We start from the raw sequence: 17,688 nt of genomic DNA, 5'->3' as shown, positions 1-17,688 counted from the left end.
TGATCATTTGCAAACCCAGTCAGCCACATAAATAGCAATTGGCATTTCCCCGTTCGGCTTTATTCCGCTCAGCTCGTATAGCCCTGTCCCTTTTTGTCTGCAGGAAAGTTTATTTCTAGATGCAACGAGGATTCCCCTGGCAGAGATATCATGCACACTATGCACGTATCCAAAAATTAACTTATGATTCATTCTTAAATCAACTTTGTATTTGTTCAAAAATGTTCAAAAACCAACAGGGATGCGCTTCAAAATTATTTGGTTAATTGATAGACCAACATGCACTGGATGCTAGGCGCTGTGTGAAACAAAGTCTTTTTCCTCACTGAAATTGCTGCCCATGGATGATACACCGGTTTGTCCCCGCCCCCTAGTCACACTCATTGGAGGCAATTTTTTGTTATGAAGCACTGCATAGTCTTTCTAAAGCATTTGACACATTCTGCTGTTGGCAGACACTTGTATGAGCACTGTGTTTTGTTGTTGTATATGGTGCATTTCCTTTGCAACACAAGCTTTATTTTCTCTAGTTCATGTTTTATTGCTGCATTATTATTCTTCAGTAGCGAGATACAGTAATATCCTTTGTTAGATAATTGTTTCTTACCAGTCAAAGTTAAAAAATTTAATTGAAAACTAAGACAATAAAAAATTCCCAGGTTTTTCCCGGTTTTCTTCCGGATGAAAAATTCCCAGGTTTTTCCCGTATCTCCTGGTTGTCCCGAGTCGTATACACCCTGTGTATGGCACCCAATGGTTGAGACATACCTCTCCCAATACGCCTGTTTCTGTCTCTTTATAAGCTGGCGAACGCAGGCGGGGAGACATTTAAAAGCTATTAGGTGCTCTGGATGTCGCTGTAGAGCTCATCAACGATCTTTAATGGCCTCAGCGATTTTCCGGCGACAACCAAGGTACTGACTTTCACCAGGGGCACCCTAAAGAACAAGGGATCATGTTTTCCGCTGCAGAAACGATCGTTCTAGTGACCTGCTCAACTACCACATTGATGGTACCACGTGGGGGAGATTAACGGTGACAGCAGAGGAGAAAGCTTCTCAGTCTGCCTTGTTTAAAGCCCATCTTGGTAGACGTCCATGGAAATGGGGCTGGGGAAGTGACAGGAAGATGGGAAAGTAGTCATTACCGCACAAGTCATCGTGGGCTCTCCAGTAGACAGATGGGAGAAGTCCTGGACTGCAGAGGGATAAATCAATTGCCGAGTATGTGTCACGAGCTACACTGAAATGTGTGTGGGCCCCAGTATTTAAGAGGCAGAGGTCGAGTTGAGACAGGGAAGTTTTAACATCTCTGCCTCGGCCAGTAAGCACAGTGCCACCCCACACGGTGTTATAGGCATTAAAATCTCCCAAAAGTAGGAAAGGTTTAGGGAGTTGTTGAATCAGTGCAGCCAATGCGTTCAAGGGTACTGCACCATCTGGAGGAAGATATATGTTGAAGACAGTTATTTCCTGTATCATCCTTATCCTGACAGCCACAGCTTCAAGAGGGGTTTGAAGGGGCACGGTTCACTGTATACCGAATTCAGGACATAGCCACAAACTCTACCTGACACTCTGTTATAGTCGCTATGGTTCTTGTAGTATCCCCTATAGCCGTGAAGGGCAGGGGTCTGCATTGCTGGGAACCAGGTTTCCTGGAGGGCAATGCAGAAGGCAGGTGTAAAGCTTAACAGTTGCCATAGCTCAGCCAGGTGGTGGAAAAAACTGCAGCAATTCCAATGGAGGATGACGTTATCATGAGGCTGGGAAGGCATGAAGCATGCAAGGAGGCAGGTTACACCCCAGGGTCACCTGCTGCCACCGACTGAGTATCTGTATACATTCTTATTGTGGATGAGGCATCAGTGAGATCCAGGTACTCAGGGGCCACTGAGATCTCCACCTCATCCGCAAGTGCAGAACTGGTAGGGAGTGGTGGTGCTGGGGTCCCGGAGGGTCCTTTTTCTTAGCAGACTTCTTTGTTTGCTTGCCCTCTCGCTCCTCTTCAGGTGCTCACTGGGAGGACTCCTCTGAAATGATTGCCATGACAATTAACACACACAGGAGGGGGAACACAGGAACTCCCCTCATGGAGTGGACGTCCACAGTCACCACAGAGAGGGGTCTGGGAACAGTGGGAAGACGTGTCCAAAACGCAAGCACTTATAACATCTCATAGGTGGTGGGATGTACGGCTTCACGTCACATTGATTAACCATAGTCTTGACTTCTCAGGGAGGGTATCCCTTCAAAGGCCAGGATAAAGGCACCAGTATCAATGCGATTGTCCTTTGGGCCCTTCTGAACACACTGAACAAAGTGAACACGCCACCGTCCTCGAGTGTAAGTTCCTCATCAGTTTGAAGGATGAGGTCCCTGTGAAAAATTACACCTTGAACCATATTCAAAGACTGGCGGGGGGTAACGGAGACAGGAATTGTACCAAGATGGTCACAGGCACGAAGGGCCACAGACTTGGCAGCTGAAGCAGTTTTGATCAACAAACCCAACAGCATCTTGCTCAGAGAGTCCACTTCGCCAAACTTGTCTTCAATGTGTTCCACAAAAAATAAAGGTTTGGTATTGGTGAAAGTATCCCCAGCAATCTTGGTGCAAACCAGATACCAGGGGAAAGGTTTTGCCCCTAGCCAACTAGCCTGACCCTCCTCCCAGGGGGGAAGCCATGGAAGCAAAGGCCAAAGGGGCAGAAGAAGCAGCACTAAAAGAACCATTTCCATTCAAAGAGACAGCTGTAGAAAAACGGCAAGAGTTCTTGACCCATATGCGTTTCATTTGCATAGCATCCATCCTGATACCATCCACTCTGATCACGAGCTCTCCCCACAGGCAACACCCACCCACAGCAAGGGCCGGCTGTCAAATTTGATAAACAAAGCCCTTAAGGTGTATGTAGACAACTGAATCTCAGATCGATTTTTGCTGGAATTTTCATGTATCTGGTAGAAAAATTAGGCGCAAAGAATATCTTAACTTATTTTATTAATTGTCAAAGAATAAAATGAAAATGTCACACATAGCATCCACATTCAACACTAAAGGGGACTCGTAAATAAAAACCATGTGCATTCTTTGAAAACCTGTTCCTAAAATATTTGTTGTTGACCTGTAAGTCAGAACTGTGAACAGGTGAGAAGTGAAAAGAGTTGTCAGTTTTTTCTTAATGCATATGTTATATTTCAATGATAAATGTCTCTCTAGTGTAAGAAATTACAAGAGAGCTCGGGTGCAAAAATGTGGTGATATTCAGTTATTCTGTAAATACAAAAGCTAACTTCAGTTAAACAAAAGAAAAGATACAAGTAATAACGAGAGATGACTTTTTTGTTTACAAATATACCAGTATGTAGAGACACAAAAATTCTGCAAAGAACAGTTCCATAAGTAAATTCAAATATAAAGAAGAAAACTTTACTTGAAAAACTCTCCCACTTTGTATATAACATTGTTTTCCTTGACATAGTGATCAAAAAGCAAAACAAGTTCACTTAAAGGCGAGAGACACAATCGTTGGATAACAGTTGCTGTCAAGTTTATACAACCATGCACTGTGTCTCTGTAATGATGAGGCACTCACCTTACATATAACATCCGATTTCTGTTTGTTGTTGCTTCAGGGCCCAAACAGCTGACGTCCTAAGTGCCTACTTAAAATGGTTAATTACAGAATGAATCTGAAGTCACTCAGAGCTTAATCAACTTGTAGGGAAGCAGCCTACTCACGCTGTAATAAATTCATATCAGTTTCCATTGTGTGCCAGCCAGTCTGCTGTAACTAGCTCTGACGTCATAAATATTGCGCAATACCTTAAAAATCAAGCAAATGACCTAAAACTTTTCCAGCATGTAAGGAATAATATTAAATTAATGTGTATTAAATATCAGTTCGATAACTTCAGCCATTTTTGTAATTTGGACGTTTTTCTAAAAAAATTAATTGGCGCAACAGAAAGGAGCTAGAGACTTCAAAATTTATATTTAGACTCATCTTTCATAATGATTTAATAAAAACAGTACTTTGGATTTCACAGGTTAAGACTTTAGTGGAAATCCATGATTTTCTGGTTTTCATCTCAAAACTGAAGGAAGCAAGATAGATTAAGTAGGCTAATGAATAAGGATAGGATGTTTAGATTTAAATAGGTTGGAGGTCCGCTATGACTATGAAGATGTGAAAAGTTTCTTTTGAATACCTATAAAATTATAGCGATAGCGGATCTCAAAAGGACCAGTTCAGAGCTCATATGCTGCGTGCAGCGTAACTTAATTATTTCTCTCGCCCAAGATATTTAACTTAGCCACGTCATAATTTTATTATAAATACTTACCTGCGTGCTAAATGCACGATTTAATTAACAGCTTCATAAGCCATCAGCAAAAGAAGCTATAAATTATTATGTAACTTGAAGTGGTGCGTTACTAGCCCAGCGGCCAGTCGTGAGAGCCAAGTTAGAGCCGGCGTTCTCTTAGCCGTCCGCACCGAGGCTATATATATAAGAGCACTGCGCGAGTAAGGAAGGCCCCAGTTCTCTCCAGACGCTGAATAGCACGTCAGCTGTGTCGGGAGTCGCTTCGCTACGGTAGCGCTGCTACAAACTGCCTCGGGTGCCGTATTGAGTTACGATGTATACGCGTAACTGTGAAAACATTTCAAATGAAGTATTATTTTTGGAATGATTTTCATTATCTAGCTTCAGTTTGCGTGTTGTTGTATTTTCACGTGCCGTCGCGGGACAGACATTCTACCAATCATTTTAGCGTGGCGTTTGATGAGATTTTCTCATCAAATTTTGGCGAGCATTCTTTTGACATTCAATTCGGACATTTATAGTTGCATCAGCGAATTAGACTCTGAACTGCTCTGTTTGTTAGGCTGTTGGGATAATTGTGATGTTATCAGTGAATTTCAGAATATACTCAACTATTTTGGAAAATTGTTTTTGATTAGAAATCCCGAACAATCTCCTACTTCTTCAGAGCTATAAGCTGCAGCTATAATAATATTCTCAGGTTAAGTGGGCACTAGGAACTCTCATTACAGGCTCCACGTTTCGTTAAATCACTTTCTGGGTGCCAAAAAGCAAAGAGAGAGCCAGTGTTGAGAACGGCGAAAGACAGCATTATACAACATTCCAAAAGCCGGGAAGTGCAGTGTTTTTCCCACATTTAAATAACAAACTTTATTTCACAAGCAATTTGCGTACTCACTCGCCGCCCCACAAACTGGAATAGAGGGATAGAGCGATAGCTAAAAACTATCACTTCCTTTTTTAGGACGTTGCTCAAACAGATGAAAATTAAATTTCCTTCGCCATATTACCACGACAAATGAAATGAAAAACACAATCTACAGTTGTGCTATATCTGCTAAAATATCTGATAATTCATATGGCAAACATACATTAAAACAAATGGTTATAACATATGAGAAGGGGACCCAAATAGCACCTTTCCTACTGGGCCACCAAAGGTATTGTGATTCAGCAGTTTATTTGAATATCTTTAAATCCATGTGATATATGGGAAACGTGTCCTATGCACTTGTTTTCACTGTATTTGAAAGTGACTTACTGCCCGCACTCGCAGCTGTTCCAACAAAGCATTTTCGCAAGCTGCCATAGCAACAGGTGGAATAGTACATAGCTCTCAAATACGATGAGAACTGGTACACAGGACACATTTCCCGGGTATCACAAGAATTTGAAGATGTTGAAATAAACTGCTGAATCACAATTCCTTTGACGGACCAGTAGGAAACATACTGTTTGGGTCCACATCTCACATGAAATGTGTTAGGTGGATGCCCCAACATTACAAAGAGACAGTGTACTGTTGTATTAACTTGAGGTATGTCAAGGAAAATGATGTTATGTGCAAGGTGAAGAGTGTTAAAAATATAATTTCCTTCTCTGTATTGGAATTTCTTTATTAAACTGTTCTTTGCAGAGTTTTTGTGTGTCTATATATCTATTTATTTGCAAAAAAATCTCTCTCTCATTACTGCTTTTATTCTTTCATTTATTTTACTAAAGTTCTCTGTTAAATTTATAGTAACAGAATGATATATCACCACTTTTGTGCACCCAAGCTGTCTATTGCAAATCTTTACACCGAATAGACATTTAACAATATCATATATGCATTAAGAAAAGGATTGACAATTCTTTTCAGCTCTCACCTGTTAACAGTTCTTACTTACAGGTCAGCCACAAATATTTTAGGAACAGTTTTTCAAGGAATTCAACATGGTTTTTACTTACCAATTCCCTGTAGCGTTGAATGTGGCATTTTGATTTTATTCTTTGACAATGAATAAAGTCAGTCAGGATATTATTCTTTTCACAATTCACAAATTTCAAGAACAGCTTGGAAAAAATGTGTTTCACAACGTTTTTCCATAAAATATCTGAATGATGTATTCTACTTTTCATACATTACATCAACTTAGTGGGTTACATACTAGATGCATAAAAAAACTGGGACCTGTAGGTCAACTGATTACTGGGGAAATTTAAGTCTGTCAAATGACTGGGCACAGATCCCTGAGACTTCAAAACTGTATTTATCAAAAACGGTTAGAGTTCAGGCAGTGCTATTTGGCAGCTTTACTATTAAGGTAGGTATCCATGTACCAAATACGAAATAAATTCTGAAATGGTCAACTTATTACCCCCCCCCCCCCCCCCATGCGATTACACGGAATGACCCCTGGGCAATCTGCAAGTTATGCAAAAGTGGCAAAAGAGATTGAACACCATATGCTCATATGCACCAAAAATGCAGCTGTAATTTGGAGAGGTAGCATTGCCCATGTTCAGTAACTCCCACGTTTGAGCCCCTCTCCACCATCATGCACACCTCAAAGAAGTGAAGAGCACACAACTTGGCCACGAGTCTGCAGTCCTTTACAATGTGGATGAATCCCCCACTGAATGGAAACTCAAAATGCTCCTTAGTCAATTGTGTTAAGTGTAGGATGTACAGCGTATTTTCATCAAAACTTTATCTTGGACATACTGTTTGTATTTTTATTAAAGTTGGTAAAAATTATTGTTAGTTTACAATAGCTTAACTCTTTACACTCTATATCACAAACGCTTGTTCTCTCCATGCGCTCCTATTTAAGCTGCTCTTGCCCAGGCAGCGAGCACGCCACAGAACTGCACGAGTCTCTCTGTGGAAACAATGTGGCGGCCACTGACGCACAACTAGGGTATATATTAAAACAAAAACTGTGCTTTCATTAAAATATTTACGTAAGCATTACAATGCAAATCTTTTCACTATGGGATATTTTTTTAAACTCTTCAAGGTGGAGACCTTCCATCGACATTTCATTCAAATTTTTTACAAATAAGTCACTGCCCATCATCAAAATCATTTTAACTCTCATTTTCACCTCCGGAAGCTCTACACTCTCTCTCTCTCAGGAAGGACTACAGATGAGAACTAGCCATTTCACACCTACTAACTTGAATGTAGTAATTACAACCTTGCTCTCAACACAACTGCTACAATTCTACACCAAGTTAACACAGGCTTCCCCAGAAGCAGTACTATGCAGCAATGATGCCTCGTAAAGTCAGAGTCAAGAATGGATAATGTGAGAGCTACGAAAAATCGTGTCTAATGACGCTTGAAATCTGAGTGAAAAACAAAATTCACAATGCGAGCACCACTACCCGATGTAGTGGAAAAGGGTTAATGCTTTAATTTTAAAAAGTTTTTCCATAAGTACTTACTGTAGCAAGATCCTTCTGGCTCCAATTCTTGGACTGGCGGCCTTGCTGTATGAGTTTTCCTAAATCCAGTGGTACTTTTTCATGCTTCAGTTCTTCAGTCTCTCTGTCTAGTTTTGCAGTGTTTTTTGTTGTGCCATGTTGCTTGTTAGTAGCTGCACCCCCTGCAAAACATCTAAAATCAATGCTAAGCTGCTTCACACTGCAATGAACATGGTAAGTGTGACATGGTACACATATATTGTATCCCTCTCAGTAAATGTTCCTTGTAAATTAAATTTGTGGATTAACAGAAGTGTTGACTACAGCTTCAATGACTCAACCAAACAGCCACCTTTCAATCCAACCTAGACCTAGGGCTTCATTATGTGTCGCTACAACAAATCTTCCAAAAATTAATACAGATGAAAAATAACTACTGCTAACATTCTCCTCTATATATGTTCATGCACAGAGGACATAAAACGTCTTTACATTATGAGATGAAGCAGACACATGCTGCTGGTAGGTTCAGTTAACACAAATTCATTACCATTGGTTAAACCCTATAATTCCCATGCTTTACAACCTGTCAACATGAATTGTGACTGACATGCCTCTGTTGCAAGCAAGCAACTGAACAAATAGTTTCTCAAAACAGGAATGCATTTCTCGAGTCTTCTTTCTTCTTCTTTTTCTTGTGTCTTTGTCCCACATCAGTGCAGGGTTGGCATGGTTATTAATGGATAGGGAATAGATTGTTTAAGGGGTGGCCAAATGCTCTTCCTATCACCAACTCGTTACCCACAGAATTAAATATATGCGTTCCAACTGTAATAGTATAGCATTATCCATGTCAAAGTGTCCAAAAGTTTTATAAATGTTGTAAAATTGTTACCAGAGACCGGCCTTGGTACCAGCCTGGTATTCACCTAGTGCAATGTAGGAAACTGCCTACAAACCACACCTCACTGGTCGGCACACCATCCCTCAATGTTAATTCATTGGGTGGATTCAATCCAACACCAGCGCGCTCCCCAGTCCTGGAAGTGGCGCTTTAACATGCATGGCTATCTGCGCAAATAAACAGACTCATAGGATAGAGAGGAATATTCAACACTAGTCGTCGGCTTTGACCAGTGGCATAGGAAACGTGAGACAAACCTTGTAAACAACATGGTGACTATAATATTATCATTGGCAGTATCTTCCCAAGATGTCCAGACAAATGCAAGGGTGGGACTGCTTGTCACTGGGAGCTCCAATGCCAGGCACGTGATGGAGCAGTGGGTAGATTGGGAGGCAAGGTCAGTGTCTACTCCACTTGCTTGCTGGGAGATGGGTACTTGCCCAAGATGTGGAGAAAGCTCCACCAGCAGCAACTAAGCACAATGGGTCCAACCGCCTACAAATCATTGCTCATGTAAGCACGGATGACTCCTGCCATCTGATTCTGAGGCCATCTTTGGTTCCTATAGGTGGCTAGCTGCTTTGGTGGAGACCACTATCCTTGCCAACAGGGTGGAAGCAGAGCTATCATTTTGCAGCATTGTTCTCAGAATCAATGCTCAGATGATTCTGTGACAATCTTTGATGTGGATTCCTCGACCTCCACTACTGGGTGAATTGTAGGGCACCCCTCTCTTAACATGTCAGGTGTGTACTACACAGGAAGCAGCTACTAGTGCAGCTGAGCACATGTGGCATGCACATAGGCTTTTTAAGGACAGGAAAGTCTCTGCATAGGTTCAATAAGATGCATTCTGATTTTAAACAGGATAACATTCATCATAGGAGTTTGCACAAAGAATATGTTAATATAGTACTAGTAAACTGCAGGAGCATTTATGGTAAAGGTTCTGGAACTAGTCTCTTTTACCAATGGAAACAATACCCCCAAAGTACTAGAGACAAAGCTGACACACCACTTGTTAAAAGCAATAAAATTCTAAATGTACACTGTAAAGATAGGATGAACACTAGTGTGGAGGCATGTTTATAGCCATAAAAAATACAATAATATCTAGTGATATCAGTACCAATTCCAAATGCGAAATAATTTGAGTGAAGTCAAGTCTTACAGGTGGATCATGGTTATTAGACGCTTTTATAGACCCCCTACTTAAAGAGCAGTAGTGGTGGAACATTGATGGATGGTTGGATTAATGTGCTTAGAGGGACCAAACTACGAGGTCATTAATCTATTAATCCTTTGTATGTCAAGCCATATGTAGGACATGTTCTGAGGCATCAAGGGATCACAAATTTAGCATTGGAGGGCAGCATGGAGGGTAAAAATTGTAGAGGGAGACCAAGAGATGAATACACTAAGCAGATTCAGAAGGATGTAGGTTGCAGTAGGTACTGGGAGATGAAGAAACTTGCACAGGATAGGGTAGCATGGAGAGCTGCATCAAACCAGTCTCAGGACTGACTACCACAACAACAACAACAACAACAACAACGTCAAGCCAGGAATTGTCATCACAGAGGAAGGATACAAAAGACAATTCCCAGTAGACTAGATATTATTTAAGAATCAAGCAGCCGAAGAGAGAGAAGCAAGCAGAAGTGAGAGAGGAGTAAAAGGGAGAAGGTGGGAGAGGTACCCCACCCAGATAGCAGCTGGAAACATCCGGGAAATGTTATGCAACCGGAGACACGCCACCTGCATCTGACTGTTGCTTCCACAATCCCAGGAAAGAGGACAACGGTGATTAGTCTGTGAAAAGAATAAGAATTAAAAAAAAAAAAACAATACACGTAAAAGAATAAGAAGAATTAAAAAAGTGGGAAGGGTAGGAGCCAGGTTGGACCACTGAGCAAGGGCAGTCATCAGCCACTTTGGTACCATCTGCTAGAACCAGAGGTAGCATGCCAGCAAGTTTAAGATTTTGCCATACGGTGGCCAAATTTGGGCAGCCCAATAGGATTTGGGCCACCATGGGTCAGGTATCACACCAACAGTGGGTTGGATCCTCACGTCAGAGGATGAAGCAGTGGATCAGCCAAGTGCAGCCACCGCATAGCCGACAGAGCTCAGATGATTCCCTGTAGGAAGCATGCAGGGAAGACTGCCAAATGTCATGGTCTCCTTCAGGGTTCACAGTTTATCTGGAGAAACCAGGTCACACCAATGTACATTCCAATTCTCCAACAACTGTCAGTGTACAGTCAACTGCAGGTCCAGTTCCAGTACCTCATTTGCAAAGTCAACATCTTGGTACCTAACTGTGGCGACCAGTTAACATGTTTGTTCCCTGGGACCTCACTGTGACCATGGGCCCATACAAAGATAACCAACTGTCCAGCACGCTGGAGAGCATACAGGAGATCCAGGATGGTCCCAACCAATGAGTGGCGAGGGTAGCACTGGTCGAGTGCCTGAAGACTACTCAAGGAGTCATTGCCAATTAAGAATGGCTTGTTAGCACAAGAACAAAGGTGGCTGGGGGCTCGAGCAATGGCAATCAATTCTGCATTGAATGCAATGCAATCGTTCAGGAGGAAACATAGTTCACTGCATCTGCATGTGGGTACGCAAAACTGGTACATCTGTCAACTGTAGAGCCATCAGTGTATACCATGGCTGAGCCCGGAAACAAATCGAGGACATTCAGGAACAGATACGAAAAACCATAGTGTCTACCGAGTACTTTTATCCAACGGCAGCAAATCAGAAGACAGAGTATACACCATGGAATGCAAGCAATTTCAGCCCAACAAGAAGCGTCAGTGGGGAAAGATGGAGTTCAAAGCAGAGGCTCTGTATGTTAACTGTGATCGTGACATCAGACCTTGGCCTCTGTTATGGAAGGTAGATCTCTCTACCAGGAAAAAGGACATAGTAGTCTAGATGCTCAGGGGAGCAGCAAATGTGTGTTGCATAGAGGAACAGCAATTGTTAGCGCCTAACATGTAGGGGAGGGATGCCAGCTTCTGCAAGTAGGCTGTTCACAGGGCTGGTCCGAAAGGCACATGTCGCAAATGGGACCCCACAATGGTGTGTTCGGTCCAGCATCTACAATGCTGAAGGCGATGCTGAGACATACGCGAGGCTCCGATAATCAAGACGGATTAGAGCTTTGAAGAGCCGCAAAAATGTAGATGGTCTGCACCCCAGCTGGTGTTACAGAAACAGATTAAGGTGCTATTAGCATGTTCGCTAAGTTCGTGAAGATGGGAAAGCCATGTCAACCGCCATCAAAGATCAATCCTAAAAAATAAGACTACTACACACTGCACATTTGGTCACTGAGGCAGATTTCTGGTTGAAAATGGACAGTATGACAGCGACAGAAGTGCACAGCACATTTTGCAGTGGATTTGTAGGACTCTCCTTGAGAGATCAGGAGTGCACTACACAAAGGAAGCAGCTACTTAGGTAGCAGAATACTTGTTGAATGCACATGAGGCTAAGTAGTAGTTTAAGGTGTTCTGATGAACGCTCGCCAGTCGATATACAGCAAAGGAAGCCAGGTGGCATGCAGAGTAAAGACACTTCAACTGTCAAAATTTTATAAATAAACTGTCGAAGTATTGATAATAATGTACCCGAATTTACTGCCCTTCAGGAATGTTCTCGCACTGAAATTATTCTTGTGACAGAGTTGGCTGAAACCTGAAATGGAAAGCTCTGAGATATTTAGTGGGTCATGGAATGTAAACTGGTAAGACAGATTAGAGGCCATAATAGGAGGAGGTTCATTGCAGTTGACAAAAATATTGCCTTATTGAGGTTGAAGTTGGGTGGGACAGTGAAGTTATCTGGTTGCATATGACAGGTGTAAGTGAAACCAAGTTAATTGTTGGAGGTTTTTACCGGCCACTCGATTCCACTGTTAGAGTGAAAGTAAGTCTAACTGGGATGTCTATGGACTCATTGCAGTGGGTACAATAGAGTCATGTGAAATATTTTGAACATGTGTTCTGAAAATGTCTCAATCAGCTAGCTCGGCAGCTCACAACAACTGAATATCTTAGACCTTACAGCTACAAATAGGCTGGACGTTATTGAAAATGTTAGTACAGAAACGGGAATTAGCTATCAGGATGTCATAATAGCAACTATGGTTAAGAAAGTTAATAAATCAGTCAGGAGGCTAGGAGATAGTTTCTGCTAAATACAGCAGAAAGCAGTTGTTAGCATCTCACTTAGACAGTGCATTGACATCACTTAGTTCTGATCAGATTGACGTAGAGGAATTATGGGCAAAGTTTCAGCAGATTACAAATGTGGTCTGGAGAGCTATGTGCCTAATAAGGAAAAGACCCACCATGGTCTAATAACGAAATTTGGAAAATGCTGAGGAAGCAGAGGCTGCTGCACTCTCGGTTCAAAAGAGAACACACAAATGACAACAAGAAAAGGTTATCAGAGATTCGTGCATCAGTGAAACGATCTATGCTTACAACAGCTACCACCGTCACACCTTAGCAAAATATCTGGCAGGAAACAGAAGAAAAGTCTGGTTCTATGTAAAAATCGCTAAGAATCTAAGGCTTTCAGCCAGTCCCTTGTTGACCAGTCTTGTTTGGGAGTTGAAGAAAAAAAAAAAGCCGAAGGTTTAAATTTCACGACCAAGAAATCATCACACAGGAGAATCATACAAACACACACTCATTTGACCACTGGACAGACTCCTGCATGAACAATACTGTAGACCCCACAACTGCAGTTAGACCAACAACAGCCACACTCAATACAGAGTCCTGTGAGATCCCATTCTATTGTGTATGGGAAGTGCTGTAGGAAGCACCAACTTTAACTCTGAAAGTATGGCAAAACAAAAAGTTCAGAAAAAAAACCGGGAGTTGGCCCCAGACAACCTACTCGTGGAGAGTAATGAGGATATGGTGACACCATATGATGTCTTAGCCTTTTGCAAGTAGCTGAGCACAAGCTAACTGGATAGCAGATTCCAGGCTGATCAAATTGTCAACAGTAGAAAGGTTTTGGCAAAAACAGCCCTGCGACGGAGTCAGAAGACCCCAAGACTCAAAGTACAAACACGACCATTAGCTCATCATATGTTCAAGCAACTTGCACAGAACATTAGTGAGATTAATTTGGGTGATAGCTGTCCATCTCAAGGGGGCTCTTTACCAGTTTCAGTGCTGGGACTATAATGCTTTCTCATCACTGAGACGGTAACTCACCCTCACTATGGATACTGTTGAAAATGGCAATGATGTGATGTTGGCAAATCACTGATGAGTGTTTGAGCATTTGGCTGAGGATGTTGTCTGGCCCTGAAGCTATCCTAAGGCAAAGGGCTAGGGCACTGAGCAATTCCCACTCACTGACCAGAGCATTGTGAGGTTCCAGGTGACATGTAGTAAATGGCAAACGAAGTCTCTCCATCCATTGTCTGAGGACACGAAATGCAGGCTGATGATTATCAGATGCAGCAACTCTAGCATAATGAAAAACAAAATGCAAAATGTTTGGCAGAGCATCTGGATCAGTGTAGATATCACCATTCACAGAGATACCACGTAAACGCACAGGGTACCAGTGTCTATGGAGGTGTTGAATCTTTACCCAGATCTGCAAAGGAGGGTTACTTGGTAGAATGGTAGCAACAGCATTCTCATTTCTATCTTTTATGAGGTGGTAGTCCTTGGCAAGCAGTCATTTGAAGGCAATTAGTTGCTCCATCGATGGATGTTGCTATGGCACTGGAGAGCTCACCTCCGATCTAATGGTCACAGTGATTTTGGGGGTCCACAAAGGCAGTGTCTTCCGAAGGGAGATCCTCATGAATAAGGGACTTCTGAGTCAGCTGCTGACAGAATGGTTACAGTTTTTCTCTGGACAACTGAATCGATACCTTCATGTGGCAGGGTGTAAAAGGCAACGGCAAGGGCGAAAGCAACCCGATCGGCTTTGGGGAGAGCCCATCTGGGTGGACACTCAGGCAAGGTGTGCCAAGAGAATGTGAAAACAATTGGAAAATGATCACTGTTGCATAGGTCATAGCGGACTCTCCCCAACGGATGGTCAGGAGAAGACTTGGGCTGCAAATAGAAATATCAAGGGCCAAATCAGACCCATATGCCACAATGAAGTGTGTGGTGACACCGATATTCAAGAGACAAAGACAGAGCTCTTCGAGCAAGTTTTCGACAGCTTTACTGTGGCCCATGTTTGGAGTTCCAGCACACAAAGGGTTGTGAGCATTGAAGTCATTTAATATTAGGATGGGTGGGGGAAACTGAGGAAAAAAGTGCAGACACTTCATCGCGAGGGAGGTACACCCTACAGATGGTGAATTCCAGAGATGTCTTCACACAAACAGCCACAGCCTCCAACATCATATTGAGTGGCATTTGTCTGCTGTACACAGAGTCCAGAATATACATGCAAACACCATCTGAAGCTCTTCAGAGGGTGATTCTTAAAATAGCCCTGACAGCCACAGACAATGGGGATCTGCACTGCCAGAAGACAAGTTTCCTGGAGAGTGTTGCGAAAAACAGGGGAATGCACAAAAGATGTCTTAGTTCAAGAAAGTGGCCAAAAAACTGCTACACTTCCACTGGAGGATCAAGCTATCAGTCTTCTGTGAGGGTGTGGAGTGACCAAGGAGGCAGGTAATGTCTCTGGACCACCCATTGCCACTGGTTGTGAAGATACACCATTAACACACAGCTGTTCCGAATCAGGTTATGTAGGGGTGTCAGGGACCATAATAGCCACCAGGTACGCTGCCTTGGATACATAGTTGGAACATGCAGGTTCTGGCGCCATAGGGCCACCAGAATCTCCCCATTTTTTGGAGGACTACTACTTGTCCTCGGACGATTTAGACCGTCTGTGAGGGTCTGTCTGCTGCAAACTGTGGGACAGGGAGGGAAGACGAAGTCCTAAAACCTGAAAGCTGTGGCTCCTTCAGCCACTGGCTGGCATCCAGTTGCAGGTCACCAGAGTCCAGGGAAGGGAGCGTCCCGAAGGATTTGTTCCTGATAAGGGGTGTCAGAAGAGCACATTGCTTCTCTGGCTGGGGATTGGGAACTGACGTCCCCAGCAGACAAGAGTGTTGGCAATACTGAACGGGTTGTGGAGGAAGCAGTAGGAAGAGAACTCCCAGCCACAAGGGTGGGAGGTGTAGTTGAGCAGATCCAAGAACCAGATGCAGACGAAATGGAGGGCCAAGTAACAGTCACTAAAGAGGATGATGATGCCACAGCAGCAATCATAATACTGTAGGAAGTACAGTCGTAATACTGTAGGAAGTAGGTGACTATTTTTTCTTGGCATCTTTATGTGTGAGGTGATCGAGAGTCTTGTATTCCTTACTTTTCTTTTCTCGTTTGAAAATTTTGCAGTCTGGTAAATGGGGAATGCTGCTCCTCGCAGTTAACACAGAGGAGGGGAGGGTCAAAAGAAGCATTCCTGTGCAACTTACCGTCACAATCTCTACAGATGGGCTGGCATTACAATGCAAAGAGGGGTGTCCAATCACATGCATTTGTAGCTCTGCATGGGAGGAGAAATATGTGGTTGGACATCAAAGTAATACACCATCATCTCGACCTAAGGCAATGAGTCACCATCAAATGCCAAGATGAAGGCTTCAGTGTCTATTCTTATCTTTTCTCCTCAGCTGGAAGTGATGGACAAAAGGCACACCGTGTCACTCCAAATTAATGCACAACTCCTTGTCAGTCCGTGAAAGGAATCTCTGTAGAAAATGGATACCCTGTACCATATTGAGACTCATTTGTGGTCATAGTGACAGGAATGTCACCCAACTTGTCGCAGGCGAGCATGCCTGTCAATGAGAAGGGAAGGTCATTTGAAATACAATGGAGCCACTTCACCAAACTTGACCTCGTAAGTGTTCAACAAAAACAATGACTTTGTAGTCAAAAAGGAATATCTGCCCATCCAAGAACAAACCAAGTATTGGAGGAATATTTCTCACCTCGAGTCTCAGCCATATGTTCCTCCCATGGTGCAGCCATGGAATATTTTGAGGTCATACCTCTCTGCATTGTAATTGTCTTACAAGGAAAGGTCGCCAGTGCTGGGAAAATATATATATGATGTGACTTACCAAATGAAAGCGCTGGCAGGTCGACAGACACAGAAACGAACACAAACATACACACAAAATTCAAGCTTTCGCAACAAACTGTTGCCTCCTACGTGGAATGTTTCCCTCTATTATAACTCTCTCTCTCTCTCTCTCTCTCTCTATATATATAATATATATATATATATATATATATAGACACACACACACACACACACACACAGATGAAAGGACGACAGGAAGAAAGGCAGGCATGGTGCTCCATCAAGGGAGAAGCCAGAAGGCTCAAAAGCAGAGTGCAATGGTGGGACATTATCCCCTGGCCCACGCCACTTACTAGAGGTACTCTACTCAGAGATTCCTTAGGAGAGACTAGCAACACCAACAGGGCAAGAGAAGCACTGAGAAACAAAAAGACGAGCGAGTCTAACAAACCATGAGTGTGGAGAGAAGAAGAATAAAAGAGCAGGTAGAGTGAGGACTGGGCTGGACCACCTAGCCCAGACAGCCACAGCCCGGTCTGGGCAGAGGCGGTAACATAGCATTAGGTCAACCTCTCAATGATTTGATAAGGTTAAGTGGCCTTCGTTAACAAGTGGTAAAAGCCCCCCCTTCATTAATAAAACATAAAACTACGTCAGCTGCTGAAAAACTGTCTCCTAATTTGTCACCCGTAATCTGTTAAGTCAGAATGAGCCATTCTGCATTCCAGATACCTTAAACTTTATTGGGTGATACTAATCGGAGATCTGCTTCCGGAATACCTACCAAGAGTTTTCTGGTAGCCAGTTTAGCCTGGCTAAAAACGAGTTCATTCCCCAGGATCCCACCATGGCCCAGCTTCCAAACGAACATCACTGAGCATCCACACTGTTCAAATGTATACAGGGAATCCTAGATAGCAATGAT

General features: G+C 42.8%; 1 protein-coding gene across 1 annotated transcript in view; it reads right to left on the bottom strand.

Annotated features, from left to right (window-relative positions):
• LOC126187813 (endothelial differentiation-related factor 1 homolog) overlaps positions 1 to 17,688 on the bottom strand; it is an 83,266-nt gene that overhangs the window by 48,438 nt on the left and 17,140 nt on the right. Inside the window, exon 3 of the mRNA XM_049929100.1 lies at positions 7,763 to 7,923. Within this exon, the coding sequence (XP_049785057.1) occupies positions 7,763 to 7,923 (161 nt within the window). The remainder of the gene's footprint in view (positions 1 to 7,762; positions 7,924 to 17,688) is intronic.

The sequence above is a fragment of the Schistocerca cancellata genome, chromosome 5, assembly GCF_023864275.1.
Source record: "Schistocerca cancellata isolate TAMUIC-IGC-003103 chromosome 5, iqSchCanc2.1, whole genome shotgun sequence".
Classification (NCBI taxonomy): Eukaryota; Metazoa; Arthropoda; class Insecta; order Orthoptera; family Acrididae; genus Schistocerca; species Schistocerca cancellata.
The sequence above is the reverse complement of the archived record's forward strand: the minus strand, read 5'-3'. Positions and strand labels throughout refer to the sequence as shown.